The 15,698-nt window shown below is 35.6% G+C and overlaps 2 protein-coding genes across 2 annotated transcripts; both read right to left on the bottom strand.

Moving 5' to 3' along the window:
• On the bottom strand, window positions 1,857-2,990 carry LOC109722635. The gene is made up of 2 exons (XM_020250739.1): window positions 2,553-2,990; window positions 1,857-2,033 (listed from the first exon to the last, which is right to left on the bottom strand). Exons 1-2 carry the CDS (start codon window positions 2,803-2,805, stop codon window positions 1,975-1,977), a joined length of 312 nt encoding a protein of 103 aa, XP_020106328.1. The 5' UTR covers window positions 2,806-2,990; the 3' UTR covers window positions 1,857-1,974.
• LOC109722314 (probable ADP-ribosylation factor GTPase-activating protein AGD14) lies at window positions 3,804-10,384 on the bottom strand. Its single transcript, XM_020250333.1, has 14 exons — window positions 10,162-10,384; window positions 9,854-10,053; window positions 8,688-8,749; window positions 8,372-8,459; window positions 8,189-8,250; window positions 8,021-8,114; window positions 7,246-7,650; window positions 6,158-6,613; window positions 5,631-5,792; window positions 5,449-5,556; window positions 5,281-5,358; window positions 4,877-5,018; window positions 4,722-4,791; window positions 3,804-4,436 (listed from the first exon to the last, which is right to left on the bottom strand). The coding sequence occupies exons 2-14, from the start codon at window positions 9,950-9,952 to the stop codon at window positions 4,268-4,270; spliced, it is 1,995 nt and encodes a 664-aa protein (XP_020105922.1). The 5' UTR covers window positions 9,953-10,053; window positions 10,162-10,384; the 3' UTR covers window positions 3,804-4,267.

Raw genomic sequence — 15,698 nt, 5'->3', positions numbered from 1 at the left:
AATTGTTCACGAAATCGGCATCTTGAACAGGTTGTACTCAAGGAGACTTCTTCATCTTGGCACAGCTGCTCATGAAGTTATCCATGCAACCTCTCATCTTCTCCCCTTCGACCTCTTGCATCACAGGAACCAGATTTAAAAGAAAAGGAAGGGACAATAAGCTATTCATAGTACAAATTAACAGAAACTTTTATAATTAAATTACATAAAACTTATTAGCTTAACTGCTTGTTTCGCCTGGTTTCTCAAACAGCTTATCTATTCTAAAAAGCAGCAGCCGAGCATTCCGAAAGCAGAAGATTATATGGAGCTTTTGCTTTCGTGACAGACTGAAAATGACTCTAATTTGAAGCTTCTGCTTCTATTGTAGTTTAAAACGAATACAGATGTTTAATTAGAGAAAAAGGTTACTAGCGATTCTTCGTAAACTCTACTGAAACAATGGTTTCGTAGAAGCTGATATCTAACCCTGGAAGGGAAATGGTATATCATCTCACCGGAATTGAGATGCCCACATGCTGATTTTGCACTCATTAAGCTGCACTCATCGCCAACTTCCTTTGGAGGGTGATCAGCGTGTGAGTAATGGTGTGAGTGCAACTTACAGTAGAAGAAGCACTGAACATGACAAATCTTGTGCCAGTGGTGGTGCCAATGGTCACAAATGTGACAGCACCAATCATAGCACTCTCCAAAGCCATGTGATGAGCATTGGTTGATGAGCAGTCCAAGCATTAGAGTCAGCACAAGGCTAGCCCTCATGCGCTTTTGCTCCATCTTAACCACTGCCATAAGGCACAGGAATGGTGGAGGAACTGCTTTTGACAACTTTTGGATTCAAAGCAGTGAAGAAGAAGCACTAATTTATACTTGGTTGGTCATAGTTGATGGATGTTTAATTAATGTAGATATTTATAACAGGTGCAGTTGCTGTAGTGTTCTTTGGGATGTAAGGAGGAATTGAGCTTTGCCCAAAGCAATTCATAGTTGTTGGCTCATTAAAACTTGCCTAGTTTTATCTCTACTTTCATGTATGCCTTAAATAAATGGCATGATTTATTAGGTAAAAGAAGAGTTCAACTGAAGTTTTCTCTGTATGGTAGTCATAATGTTTAAACAAAACTTCAACTGGACTTTCCTGTACATGCCTTTTTGTGGAGATCATTGATTGATGCAGTAGCCACAATTGAGCACAGTGACATTTTCATTTGTATGAAGTCTAAGATGAATTCATATTTTGGGTAAGATTTCTCTGCAATTGTTTCAAGATTTCCTTTGTTTTTTGTTAGTTAATATTCACCAACACTTTATATGTTAAGTAATCATAATCGAAAGATGTGATCAGCTGCAAACTATTCTCAGGATATGCTCTTTCTCACAGAAAGAAATTCTGATGTTAGGCAGTCTCCCTGTAGTCTGAAGGCAGATATAAAATTAATACATTTCTTGTTAATGCAGGTTTGTTCTGGTAAATTTTTTGCATAAAATAATCAATTTCTTTAAGAGCTTAATCAGGGATTAGTAATTCAATTATTTGTTTAGCATGGGTTTTAGAAAAACTTCTCTATTCTGTGAAATAGTAACTACTAATTAAACATCTCCAAAATAAGATTTCCAAAGTTTTTGCTCTGAAGGAGCTAAAACAAGGTTCCAGATCTCCAAAAGAAAAACCTCTTCTGCTTCTTCTGCAGCAGATAACTTAACAACAGTGCAAATAGATTGGCACCAACAATGTGCATTCATTAAATATATATATAGGTTCCTTCGACAGTTTCAGAGGCAGAGTTAAGCCATATTACTTAACATTTTGAATATATTATTAGTAGTAAAAACCACAATACATCTTTCATGGCGAGCACATTTTGCCTTTATTTACCTCCCATAATTGGGTGAAACACTCAATAGAACAAATATAGCTTAATTTGGATTTAATTATGACATCGCCACGCGCATTTGCTCGAGAGAGAAGCTTGATCACTGTTTGCCACACATACTGAAGCATTTGTCCATGCACTTACCCATCGCCTTCTCATCTGCCATGCAAAACAAACACTTAATTTGGTTCAGAGACACTTTTTAAGGATTTTTTTTTTCTTATTATTGGTTTGTGATTAATTATTCTAAAAGTAATCGACGATTATGAGTAAATGTGGTGTTTGATTAAAAATTATAAGAGTAACCAAAATCAGAATAGAGGGTAGCCGATAAAATTTACGTAAAAATTTATACTCCCCCTTAAGTTTTCTTACAAACATGCAAGTGACATTCATGACAATAATTTCCTAACCAAACACGACAAGAGTAAATTCTCAAAGCAGGTTTTTCATGAAGGTCCAACCAAATGATGCCTAGTGATTAGTCAAAATATTATTTGAGTTACTCTAAATAACTCAGATTCGACCAGAATAGTTATTCTAAACTCTCTATTTTGTTGCTGCATATAGTAAAATAGAGGCTACAATATGTGTTAGTCCCCTACAAAACCGAATATCAGAGATAAGTTTATGCGGCGTCGCATTACAACACAGAGCAAAGAATCACTTCCAGAATACCTGAGTTACCAGGATGGCTGCATGAAGAGCGGAAACACAAATCGTAGCATTTGCCGGCAACACTTGAAGATGAGAGACAGGTGGTGAAGCATTTTATTTTACAAATCCACCTCGGTTCTCCGTTGGCCCTGCACGGGTGGTAGCAGGCCTCGTAGCACTGCTTGTACGACAATGCGGAGCTCGTTTCCGCAAGAAAGACGAGCATTAGGGCTAGGACGACGATGGCGGTGGCTCGCGCGCTCTTCGACTCCATTGATTTGTGTTGGATTAGTTCTCATTCAGAAAGAGGAGGGTTGTGTGCATGTTATATAGGATTGAGGATCATGAGTGTTGCATGAGGGATATATGTGACAAGCCAAAGAAAGGTCGTTCATGTCTGTGTTTTTAAGCATGTGAAAATTTCTCAGTTAACAAACATGCAAATGTATCGATAGAGGAGTTTTGCGGGGAATGTACAACCACAAAAGAGTATGTCACTAATTTTGAAGGTAAAAGAAAAAAAAATAAAAAAAATAAAATAAAAGAAGGGACTACGTTGCACCAAAAATGCAAAATCATAGCATATTTTGTTTAATTGAGAAAACTCAGAAATCAAATTATTATTACAAAAGCCGCACATCAAGAATCACCTGTGCATATATCCTATACTTTTTTATTATGCAATTTTCATTAAGAGAGAAAATTTGTTGCTTAAAACAAGACCTAAGAGTAGTTATAATTTCCCAACAGCATATATTCCTATAAAATGTTATTAAATTCCCACTGCATGTCCGCTGACTTAAAAAATGTGGCAAAGTATTTTCTCAAAAAAAATTCTCAAAAAAAAAAGTGGAAAATTATACTGAAAAGAAAAGAAGAAAATTCGATATAAGGCACTCAAAAACAGCATAAAATTTACAGGATGTCACATCAAATTCACAAATATACTACTTTTAATTCCAGTCCCAACCAAAACAACAAAAATAAACATTTAAGAGGATCAGATCCAAAAGGAGAGAATAAATGGATCGAAATCAATACGCCAGAAAGAATTCATTATGAATGCCTTCTAGTAGCTAACAGTCGCATGAGAACATCCTAACCAATTCTTCACAAAACCGTCCAAATTGGATAACGTCACACAACCACTTAGCAAAATTCATCGGCCAAAAATTCCAAGAAAAGTATACTAGTGAGAAGTCACATGCTAGTTTATACCACACAGAAGAGATTAATCTTGAAGAGCAAAAATTTAAAGGAAAATAATTGCCATTTATTGCTCAAACACAAAACAAAACATATTTTTCATTGATTTGAGTGTACAACAAACAAGCAGAATGTTACAAAACCCCTCCCAACTTAAATAACCATACTAATCAATGATTACAAAGACTGCAAAGGCTATATAAATAACATGTACCCACAGTTGGAAACAAAGATTGAAACACATACAAAATATTACATAACTACAGATCCACAGAAGCAGCAAAGAGCCAATCACATTAGCATTGCCACATGGAAGCTTAAGAATACACTAAATAGTATGGAAATAGATACCTTTTTTTTTGCCTCTTATTGGTGTGAACATTTAAATCAAGAGGTAATCTCGCGTTCTCCCGATGGTAGCCGTGCATCGCATTTCACTCCAGTGACCCAAATAACTGACTGAAAATTTGGTTCTCGGTGGAGCTGTTGATATTTTGCTTTATCCAATCTAATCAACTGGGCGTAAGTATCTAAGCAAAGGGATTTCCTCCAACAGGAGCAAAAGAATTTGGAGTAGCTCCAACAGGAGCAAAAGAATTTGGAGTAGCAGATTGTGCATTTCTAACAGCCAAATTCTGATCCATGCTCAAAAAGCCCAAAGCACTTCTATCATTAGGAAAAGCTCCAACCGCTTGATTCCTGCACATGAAAAGTAGAATAGCCTTAGAATTAAGGCATTTAGCTGCTAGAGAAGTTCTAGGTGTACTATGCCCTTGTGATCATCTATTTTTGGATAACTCAAAACTTTAATATTTGATGCCGTGAATGGAATTACTTTGTTTAGTTTTATGCTTTTTAATCTCCTGGATTTAATAAAGACATGTATGATTCAAAAAATTGTTACTATCTAGGATCTTTTGCATCTCTCATCAATTATAACGAAGAATAATGTTAAAAAGAAATTTTCAAATCAGACCAACTTACCCCATAGGGAACACATTAGCAGGTGCTTGTTGGGGCAAGCTACTTGCACTTGGGTGCAACATATATGGACCTGATATTTGTTTAATTGTTTTTCAGTAAGCATAATTAAACAGCAAAATACAAGTAATAAGGCAAAACTAAAAACGGGAAGTTACTTGGAGCAGCAGCTGATGCATAAGGAGGCTGTTGTGAGGGCATCCATTGTGCAGGAAGGGATCCCAAACTGACGGCACGTGAGAGCGGTACAGTATTATTCATATTTGGCAATGCTCCTTGCAAGGATGATAGAGACGGGAACTGCAAAAAGAATAACAAAACTGTACACAATCAACAAAGAATAAAAAGGAATAAATACTTAACTGCATCTTAAATAACAGCAAAAAACAAAAAGGATAAGGCCTCATAGGGAGATTTAAGAAGGCAGAACAGCACACCGAAGAGCATGAAGAGTTGAACTCAAAATAAAAGGTCATGGCTTTAAATTTTAAAATAATCTACTAACTCTTGTTCGATAATACAAATTTGGTAATATGCGTGATACTACAGAGAAACCACATACCGTGGAAGAATGAGCTAACTTATGCTCATTCATATCAAAGGGGTTTGTTGATCTTGAAGGAGCATATGGTGGCATCATCTATAGCAAGTGGAGAAGAAGATCAGTTAACATCAGAAAAAAGAGAAGAAAGACGATCAACCAATAATAGAAAAAGGTAATAGGAAATACAGCAGCTGCTGGATACTGAAATCCATATCCCATGGTAGCAAAATTTTGACTTGTTTGCCAACCGGCAACAGATGGAGGTCCTGTTGGATACATCACGGTAAAGAGATCCTGTGGTAATTTAATTTCATTAGTAATGTGAATTGCATTATAAAAAAAACATCAAACTACTATGAAGTATTTACTTCTGGGAGTGCTTTTCTTCCACTATTCTTATACTCTGAGGCAGGAGGATGTGATGAAACTGTAGGAACTACTTGAGGACCATTTATAGACGCTTGAATAGCCCGACCAGCTGGAGGAGCGGTGGAACCCTGCATACTTGGAGCGAGTGATGCACCCCATGGCTAAGAAACATTGACACAAGTTCATTCTATCAGTACAGTTTTTTGTTTTCTTGACATACACCTGCCTATTTGTCTATTCACATATATATCCCGGCAAAACTTGATCTTTCATATGTAACTTCTGAAAAAAAAAAACTCGATTTCTTACACCTATAGTACTCACAACACTGCGCCTCTTAAACAAAAAAATTTCTTAGACAACCAACTTTCCCCCATCATTAGTGTCACCCTAAGTAAATAGTATTTTTGTAAGAAATGGCACTTCTGATCGAAAATTCAAATTTTACAACAGTACATAGGAAAAAATTGCAGAGGCGTATGTGTAAAAAAGACCACTTTGTTTTCTTTAAATCAAAATGAGTCACCTGGTTATTTTGAGTAGTAACTACAGGTGTGGCGAGCAGTGGATTATTAGCTTGACCATTTGAATCTGGGAAGAGAGAAAGCTGCTGATGCTGCTGCAAAGTAGGCCATTGGCCTCCATTATTAGCTTTAGGAAATGAATTGACAGCATTGGCTGTCATGGTTGAAAAGTTGGGTGCAGGGGCCGATGAAGAAGGAGCAGACAACTGGACCAATGTTGATTCCAATGTACTTGAATCTGTAGCAGTCTGTGGAGGTTTTTGTGGAGAAGCAGAGTCAAATGAAGCCCAACCACCCTCTATAGCAGGTGAAGAGTTGCTCTGTTGCGGCACCGATTGCATTGCTCCAGCTTGGGGAGGCTCAGGATCTGGGTCGAAGTCAATTAAACTTTTGGAGTTGAATGCATTATTTTCTGCTGAGTTTACTTGATTGGAGTTGCTTCTTGAAGTTGGAACAGTCTGCAATATATAACTTCAGTTTCTTTTACTAATATATCCAGCGACTATAAGAAGAAACATAATATCAAAAGCTCCAAAGCAATAGTTCTGTTCAGCCAAAACATGAACAGAACTACGTCAAAAAAAAAAAATTGCACTTGTTTCAGTGCCAGAAACAGACGCTTTGAAGGTCCATATGACCTCGATTGCATGAGCATACCCTCTCAATTCAATTGCCAATTCAACTTGAATAATACGGCAAAAGAATATCAGGTCAGCTAGCTCAGTGAAGTATGATGGAAAAAGAAGCTCAGAAACATGAAATCATGTAAGGACCGTAAGGTCCTCGACTGTATACTCTTAGGACAGTCACAATTGCAACAATGAGACTAGAGGAGTACCATATCACCATTCACCAATCGTTGCATTAAATATCTAATAGCGTCACTTGGTTTCTACTCTTATCAAGCCATGCATTTGCTAAATGGAGCATTCAGCATAGATGATTAGAGAAAGGTACTGAGTGTGCAGTCATTGTTACTCTAGCTCATTATAACAATAACTTGAGGGTGTATAGTTTAAGAAAAAAAATATTTCCGCTCATACTACCAGCAATGAAACAACAAGTCTTCTATAAAACAAAATTAAATTACCTGTGCCTGAGCAGAGGAATTAGTGGTTGGGATGCTATTTGTTTTAGGTGGTTCAAGTACTCGAACAGGTGGAACCCCAGCCAAAATATCTCTGACCGGCTGTGCCGTAGGCGGACTTGCTGCACCAACATCTTTCTGATTGTTCTGCAACTTCACAGCTGGCTTCGGGATTCCATCTGGAACTCTGCGATCCTCAAAATTTCCACTAGAGCTCCTATTCGGGGTCCTATCACCTAGACTTCTCTCGGCAGGACTTCTCTTATAATCATCTTGCCTATTCGCAGGACTTCTAGAACCAAGCCGTTCACCATATCGGTGTTCATAGGTCTCATCATATGGAGGACTTCTTGAACCTCCCCGATATGAATCTTCCCTATTGTTTTGGTAAGAATCTTCCCTGTCACCCTGCATTATTCATGCATGAGTCTTTAAGCTAAAGTTCCATGGGTTATATAATATATGCAAACTGCACGACGTCCCCTGCAAAGATGGCATTTGCATGCGTAGTGCTGAATATCTTGCTTGTTTGCATGCATGCCGTTGCCGGATATCTCACCGCAACAAAGCTTTTTGTAATTATACCCCAGGCAGGGGCATGAATGCAAATTAACATGGCTTTTAGGAGCACGAACCAAAATACCAATATTGCAGGGGCATTTACCCAATTATGCATATTTGTAGGGGCATATGCATGGACAGCTCCTGTTTTATCACACCAAGCATATGACTACAAGAAGATGATTTCTGGTTTCTTTTTAAATCAATTAAATACTACCTTCACCCTCGGAGGCCGGTCAATACTCCTTTCCCCAGTGTATCTTCTATCCACATAAACATGCTTGATGAAGTCCCTGAGTCTATCTACATTACTGAGAGTAGACAGCTGCATTAGTATCCCATTTACAGAAAGTAATAAATAATAAAATTAGATTTAGCAATAAACCTGCTATCTGGAAGTGAGTTGCGCTGGGGATCCCACTCTTTGAAATAAATTTCTCGAGCACGCTGCATATCAAAATAAATAAAAATTTCTTATGATATCAGCAAGCAACACTAAAAAAAACCAGTGGAGCCCCAACAGGAACTAATTCGGCTGGCAGAGCAGAGGTGTATATGCATTGTATACCTCATTTCCCCCTTCTTGAAGAGAAGAAACTTCTTGAGGAGTAAATTTGGCCATTGATATTGATTTCACACGATGAGTGAATTCCCGACTGGAAAAAACATTGATGGAAATCAGCATATAAGAAGGTCAACTTCATAGCAAGTCTATAAGGGACCAATATTTACTTTACCAGTTCATAAAATATTACTCATAACTCATTACAAAAGATCAGTAAACGAAAGCCTCACTACCAATAGATATATAAATTTACAAAAGAACAAATAAAAGATATTTTTGAAAAAGTATAAGCCCTAAAGCAATACTGATCAGCACTTACTGTATTCCACTGCAGTTTATGCAGATGAAGGTTGAGAAATTTGTGCATACATATTGCGGACCCTGTTGAGAGAAGCATTTCGTCAAATATTTTTGTAAAAAAGCATCCCTATACAAGTAAATCATCACAGACATGCAAATAAAAGATGGAATCTCAAAAGGACAAAAGACATAAAAGGGCAGAGAAAGGCACAGTTATTCATGCCTTTCCACCTTTATTACAGATCATCCATAATTTTAACACTTGCAAGTTGAGACAGCAGTCTTGCTTATCTAGTCAGAGGATATGATTCACTTCTAATAATGCAAATGAACAGCTATGTATCATTCTCTTAGTGGAGATAAAGAAGAATCTTAACTCTACAGGCTAAGACTATTATGGGGCAGGAAAATAAATGTCGGAGGAAAGCCTCAGAAATTGATAATCACAGATTCACCTATAATTGTGCAGCATAGGGTGCCAAAGAAATGCTTACAAAGCAAAAGGAGTAAAGTGGGACCTAAGTTTTTCTGCTTTCTTAATCAAGTGAAACAGAAATCGTGTTCTTTTATTCACTAGCGTAAAAGCAATAACGACCACTAACTGCTTACAAAGGCCGTCATCTGTAGATATTTATAACATGATTCTATTTATTGATATTAAAACATTTAAAGTACTTGAAGGAGAATCAAGTTTTTTATATGCTTGAATCAACATGCCACCTCTAAAAGATAGTGATTGACAACAGCTTAACCTCTAGAACAACAGCATACCCTTCAAAACTACTCGCAGTTAAGCAATTACCATGGTAAATCTGATAATGAACACTACGACTTCATAAACAATTCAGCACCTCAAACCCAACTTTCACTGACAATCCTCCTAGCCATATCACCAAAATTTAAGAGGAAACTCACCGAAGTAATAAAAAATAAAATCCAGCAATGAGGCAAAGTACATCGCAACCTCTCCTCAAATTCGGTCATCACACCCAACTAGTAAAGATACTATTTTTTTTTACACTAAGCAAGCGAATTTATCCAACTACAAGTACATAGGCAACATAGCCATTCACCAGCATCAGTATACGAAGTATAATAGCAAGATTACAAGTTCAATTCACACTACCGACTAGATAAGAGCTCAGATAGAGTAAAAGGAAGACGAAAAAGTATTAGAAACTATACCAAGCTGTTGCAATTGATGCATCTCCGATTCGCCGGAAGCTTAACCAACCCCCGTATAATCTTCTCGTTCTTCTCGTCCTCCTTCACCCGATTCGCCATCTCCTACTCCAAATCCCTCTCCTAAATCCTCGAATCCTCCACACAAACTCGAGATCCAACTCTACAAGACCAAACTGGACTCCTGAAGGCTCTAATCAACCCTAGATTCGATAGAAACAGCATAAATCCACAGAAAACCCTCAAAATTTCACGAAAAAAGGGAATTTTTAGAGATCTGAGATCGAGAAGAGATACAGGCGAGAGCTCACCGCTTTGGTGCTTATGAATTACCGATCCCAGGAGCGAGAGTGACAGAGAGAGGGAGAGAGGGAGAGAGGCTTCGACCTCGTCGTCTTCTTTATCCCTCTCCTCGGCGAGGTGAGGTGTTTGGAGAGGGGCCGTGAACTGTGGGGGAGAGAGATAGAGAGAGAGAGAGAGAGAGAGACGCACTAGTATGAGCTGTTTCTCCGCTCTATACTTTCGCCCCTCTTTTTTTTCCTTTTTTTTTCTTTTTTTTTTTTTTGAGTCAAGCGCAGGGCGCATGTGGTCGCCGGTTCTACCGGTGGGCGACGGGCTATTGCCCGTTCTAGTTAGGCCTCGTCCCAGGCCAAATGACTATAATGCCCTCGCGGAATTTACTCCCTTGTTATATTATATTTTGGTATCAAGCCCATGAAGGGCCGAATAACGAAATGTGGTGTTGATTCCTTCCAAAAAAAAAAAAAAAAAAAAAAAATTCAAACTCATTGGCCTGTGCTAGCCTATGATTTTTGAAGTGTTCGAGAAATTAATAATTAGTAGTTGATGACGTCAAAGTTATATTAAACTCTGTTTCTAACATATCTACACTAACTCAATGAAAGAGATATGTATGATGATAATTTTTTTAGAAAAAAATAACATGCTATTACTTTATTTATAAAAAAAATAAATTTAGCATTAGAGAAAAGCAACCGAACTTCCACACAAAAAAAATAAAATAAAATTTAGAAAATTGAGTCTACATATAATAAATCTCCCACAAATCTCTATACGGGCGTAAATCCGCCAACAAGTGTCTATAATATTTTATAAATTATGTGATGAAAATGAATCTTGATATACATAACATAGATATTCACAATAAAGATAATTTGACATATGTCTATAAAATAAAATTTTCAATTCAATATTATTTTAATTATTCTTGTAAGATTTTTCCTTACTTTTCTTTTGCATATATTGTAAATAAAAAACACACATCTTTAATCAAACTTCATCTAGGACGATGTTAATAAACTTGTTTGTACCTATTTTATCGTTGACAAAAAAAATTATATTTGATTCTTTAAATTATTTAAATTACTACGTCATAACCGTCCATTAATAGCGAAAAATTAAAATTTCATTAATAGTAGATAAATAATATTTATTCTTTATTTTTTTTATGTATATGGTTAACTATTTGATGATAATACTATTATGATTCCAAAGGTTAAATAGCTAAATACTATTCATCTATTATTAACAATATTATAGCTCAACCTGCCATTTAATATAATTATGTATAAAATGTTTAATAAAAAAATTTTATTATTCGTTATGATCAGACACCTTTTTGCTGAGTTGTGACTCCTCTTGTTGATGACGATTAAAATTTATTATGAGTGTATTCAAAACTACTTTACTGCTTATGATGCATCAGTTGGGTCAACAACCCATTATTAGACAATGTGGATGTGATTAATAACAAAGAATAGTGCTTATGTATCTAAATGATGGGCAATTTGGGGATTTGGATATGATTAGTTAGGGGCATAATTGGAAATAAAAATTAGGTGGCGCCTCTGTCGGCGTGAGGCGCTCGGAATTGTAGATTCGGGTTGGAAACGGGAAAGCGCTTCTAGAACGGAGGCGAGAAAACAGAAGTGCTTCCGCTTTCACGGATTGATGTCCCGTCGGAGAGAAAAATTAGCTTACCTGGATAGCCATAATTATTCTATAAAAATAGTTTAATTAAACACATGATTTAAATAAAAAAAAATATCAAGAATATATATATATATATAGTCTGGCTACTATACTTTTATGAGTACGATCGCCTTCGTACTCATAAATTATTTTCGATAATAGAGTTTCTGAATCGACGATCCATGTCGTTAAATATTATCTAGAGCATTTAAAACTTCTAGAAATTAAATTTTATAATTTTTCGATATTATTTACCTTACAATCAAAAGCTCACAAAATTGATAATTTTTAACGGCCGGTAAAAAACATTTACTAGTTTAACAGTGAAAAAGAATCGGAATAGATTGAATTTTTGATAGAAAATTNAAATAAAAAAAAATATCAAGAATATATATATATATATAGTCTGGCTACTATACTTTTATGAGTACGATCGCCTTCGTACTCATAAATTATTTTCGATAGAAAATTTTATTCACTACCTAAATAAAAATCAATAACTCCGATCTTAAATTGAAAGATCCGATCATCCATTTTTTGGATGTCGTTCGATTTTAACTATTCATTTTATACCCGCTTGATGGACTTTATAATGATTTCAAAAAATTACGAAATTTATTTTCTATAAATTTTAAATACTCTAGATCAAATTTCAAATACTCTATGAGAGGAAAAGTCCTAAATCAATTTCACATATTATGTATTTATTTACTTCCCTAATTTACTTTTTAAAATAATATTATTTTGAAGATTTTAGATAACGAAAATTATTATTTGTGCTTCCATAAAGTTGTAGCATATGTAAAAGCTTAAAAACTTTAAAAACTTAAAATAAAAATTTATAGGAATCAAGTTGCAAAAATAAGATAGCACGGAAAATACTAAGACAGGTGCAGAGAATTCGAGCATTTTAGTCCACAATGTCGTAAACTTAGCATTTTTGCTCGTAAAATCCGTGCGATGTCCACATTTCTCCATAAAAATGGACAAGTCTTTGTCCCTATTGTTAGACCGGATCTTCGAATTCTTTAATTTAGTATGTAAAGGGAAGAAAAGAAAGAGCTAGAGATTAACCCAAAAAGGTAATTACTCTTAATTATTTAAAAAAAGGATTACAACACATATACACTCTCTTGTGTTTTGGTCTTACTCACACCCACTATTTATAAACCTAAGATATAATGAATTTAGACACCATAACTCATTCACTAACTCACACATTAATAATGAACCTATATAATGAACCCTCATAAAAGTTAAGTCCAAGAGTGTTTCTCATGACTCTTGACAGTTTTTTCTAAAAAATAATAGAGCATAATGGCACTAGTTTTGCAACCCTTCATTCTTCCAAAGTTGACTGGATTCGAATTTTATTGACAACCCATTTCAATTTGCAGAGTTGGGTTAGGGACCGGACTGCGCAGAATTTTTTCTAAATTCATGGCAACAAGCTCTCTTCTAATTTTGAAACAATCTAACTTTTAAAATTTATAACAAAAGCATGAGCTTCAGTAGATATTTTATAATTAAATTCAAATATATGTTTCAACTCTCTTAGCAAAATTAACTATTTTTAATACATGTGGCAAAGAATTTAATCATTGGCATCTCAAATTATAAATTCAAAGTCTCGTATTTGAACCCGCAATCCGTTGCTAAGGTGGACCAAACTGCGAAACAGCTAACAACAACGAGAAAAAGAAAAGTTTGTTTAACGACAAAAAATTCTAGACTTTTCTCAGGGCCTATTTAGTCCTGCAGTCCGTTGCTAAAGTGGACCAGACTAGCAATAGTATTCTAGCCTAACCACCAATGTTGTTGCTACGGCCTAACGTATTAAAACGATTATTACATATCGTAGGTTTCGTTTAGGATCACGGAGAGATTGCGTTATATGCGGTGAAAAATGAAAAAACATCTTGTTTGTTTCTGTACGTAATATTGCGTTCCACATATTGCGGTTAGTTGGTTACGATATATTTTCTATGATCAATACCAAACTAAATCATAGTCATATTATAAGTGACCAAGCTGTGGTCCTCTTTGGCTCGCACCAATAGAAAGCTTAACATGGTAGAAATAGGCTTCACCAATTTGGCCCTGTTTCGATGCCAGATCTACACGAACATTTTCTTGTATTATTAGAAACAACGAGTCTGATTTTTTTTGCTCCTTAAAAAATATTGACATTTCTAATTTGATAGAATAAGTTATTTCACAAACAAGATAATTTACTTTATTCTAGAAAAATAATTTGAATGTCGGATATGGTATTTGATTATATTTTTTGTTCATATAAGATACTATATGTTTCTTTGAAAAATCGAGAGTATATGCCGAATAAGAACATCCAAACAACTGCTGACTCACTTGTTAGTACAAAGTTTGATATGTTGGGTCTACTCCGTTATGCAGCTAGAAATAAAATTTAGTAACTTTCCAAGAGAAAGAGGCTTATTTTTGTCCATAATGCTACCTATGTGTACATCTAAAGCCTAGATCTACATCTTACACTTTAAACTTTTATAGGTAGTATTACTTTAATAGTCTTATCCTTTTTTTCACTAAAAATTTATTTGAAATTTTATAAATTCTACAGATGAAGTGGTGTAAGATATACATTCCTACACGTGGAATACAAGTAGCATTTTCCATTTTAGCTTTCTACTATGCCCACATACAGAATCCAACAGTTTTAGTCTTAAACGTCTATTACCTTGAGAATTGTGATTTATTGACGACGTTGTTGGAACAAACAGAGCCATTTTCACCCAACAACATTTTCTTATTTTATTACTAACCGGTAGTTTGGTTAGTAAATATTTTCATCCTTGAGCTTTAATACTACGACAGTCATGATAGGTTTAGTCAAACAACAGGTTGATCACATGTCGGCTGGCATCCACATGTGTTTGCCCTTCTTTCTTTTCTTTTTTTTTTTTTTTTTGAGAGATAATGCTACCCGCTTCGTTTTTTTCATTTAGAAATAAACTTAGCTAGAAATGTGAATCAACTAGGATTCGAATTTGAGTCTCGGATACCAACCACCAAGCCCTTTGCTACTTGCTCTAGAAATAGTCGGTGGCATCCACATGTGTTAGAATATAGTTTTAGCCCATATTTATACAACAAAAATCTAAAAATCTAAAAATACTTGTTATTTTAACATATGTTACAAAATTTAATTGAACCTTTCATTCTAATAACGTGCACACCATTTATTCTTTTTTCTTAAAAAAAATTGACCATATCTAGTAGAGTTATTTAAAAATTTGGTTGTTGATATTGGAGAATTTAAGTTCCAAGTTTAATTCCTTTAAGTTTCTAACTAAATTGAACAAATCCGAGGTGCAAAATTTAAGATTTATTTTGGACCAAAACCGGGTCCATTACTAATTCTAATACGTTAGACACCCGTGGCAGTGTTTTGGTCGGTCCATTGAACCACACGCGGGCCCAGCCCATATAGAAGAACCCAAATCGACGGTTCAGATGACGGTAACCGGTACCAGGTAGGAATATTCCCAGGAAGGGACGGTTCTGATTCTCTCACACGTACAGACATGTGCGCACAATCTACAACCAATAATATGTGGCCAACTCAGCATAAGTTGGTGGTCCCTTGCCCTCTACTTCTTGAGTCTATTTTAGTAGTCAACAACTTACGTTCGTTTTGTCCGACGCATCATACATGTATTATTGAAGCATAATACGTACTTTAAAACGAACGAATGTATAGGCACTAGACAAATACGTACTTAAGCATTCACATTCGCTGTCCTACGTGGCAAAATAGACGAATCCTATTGGATGGTTTACAGGTGCTTATACGTCGTTTTTAATACCGCTCGGAGCC

The sequence above is a fragment of the Ananas comosus genome, linkage group 16 (assembly GCF_001540865.1).
Source record: "Ananas comosus cultivar F153 linkage group 16, ASM154086v1, whole genome shotgun sequence".
NCBI classification, from domain to species: Eukaryota; Viridiplantae; Streptophyta; class Magnoliopsida; order Poales; family Bromeliaceae; genus Ananas; species Ananas comosus.
The sequence above is the reverse complement of the archived record's forward strand: the minus strand, read 5'-3'. Positions and strand labels throughout refer to the sequence as shown.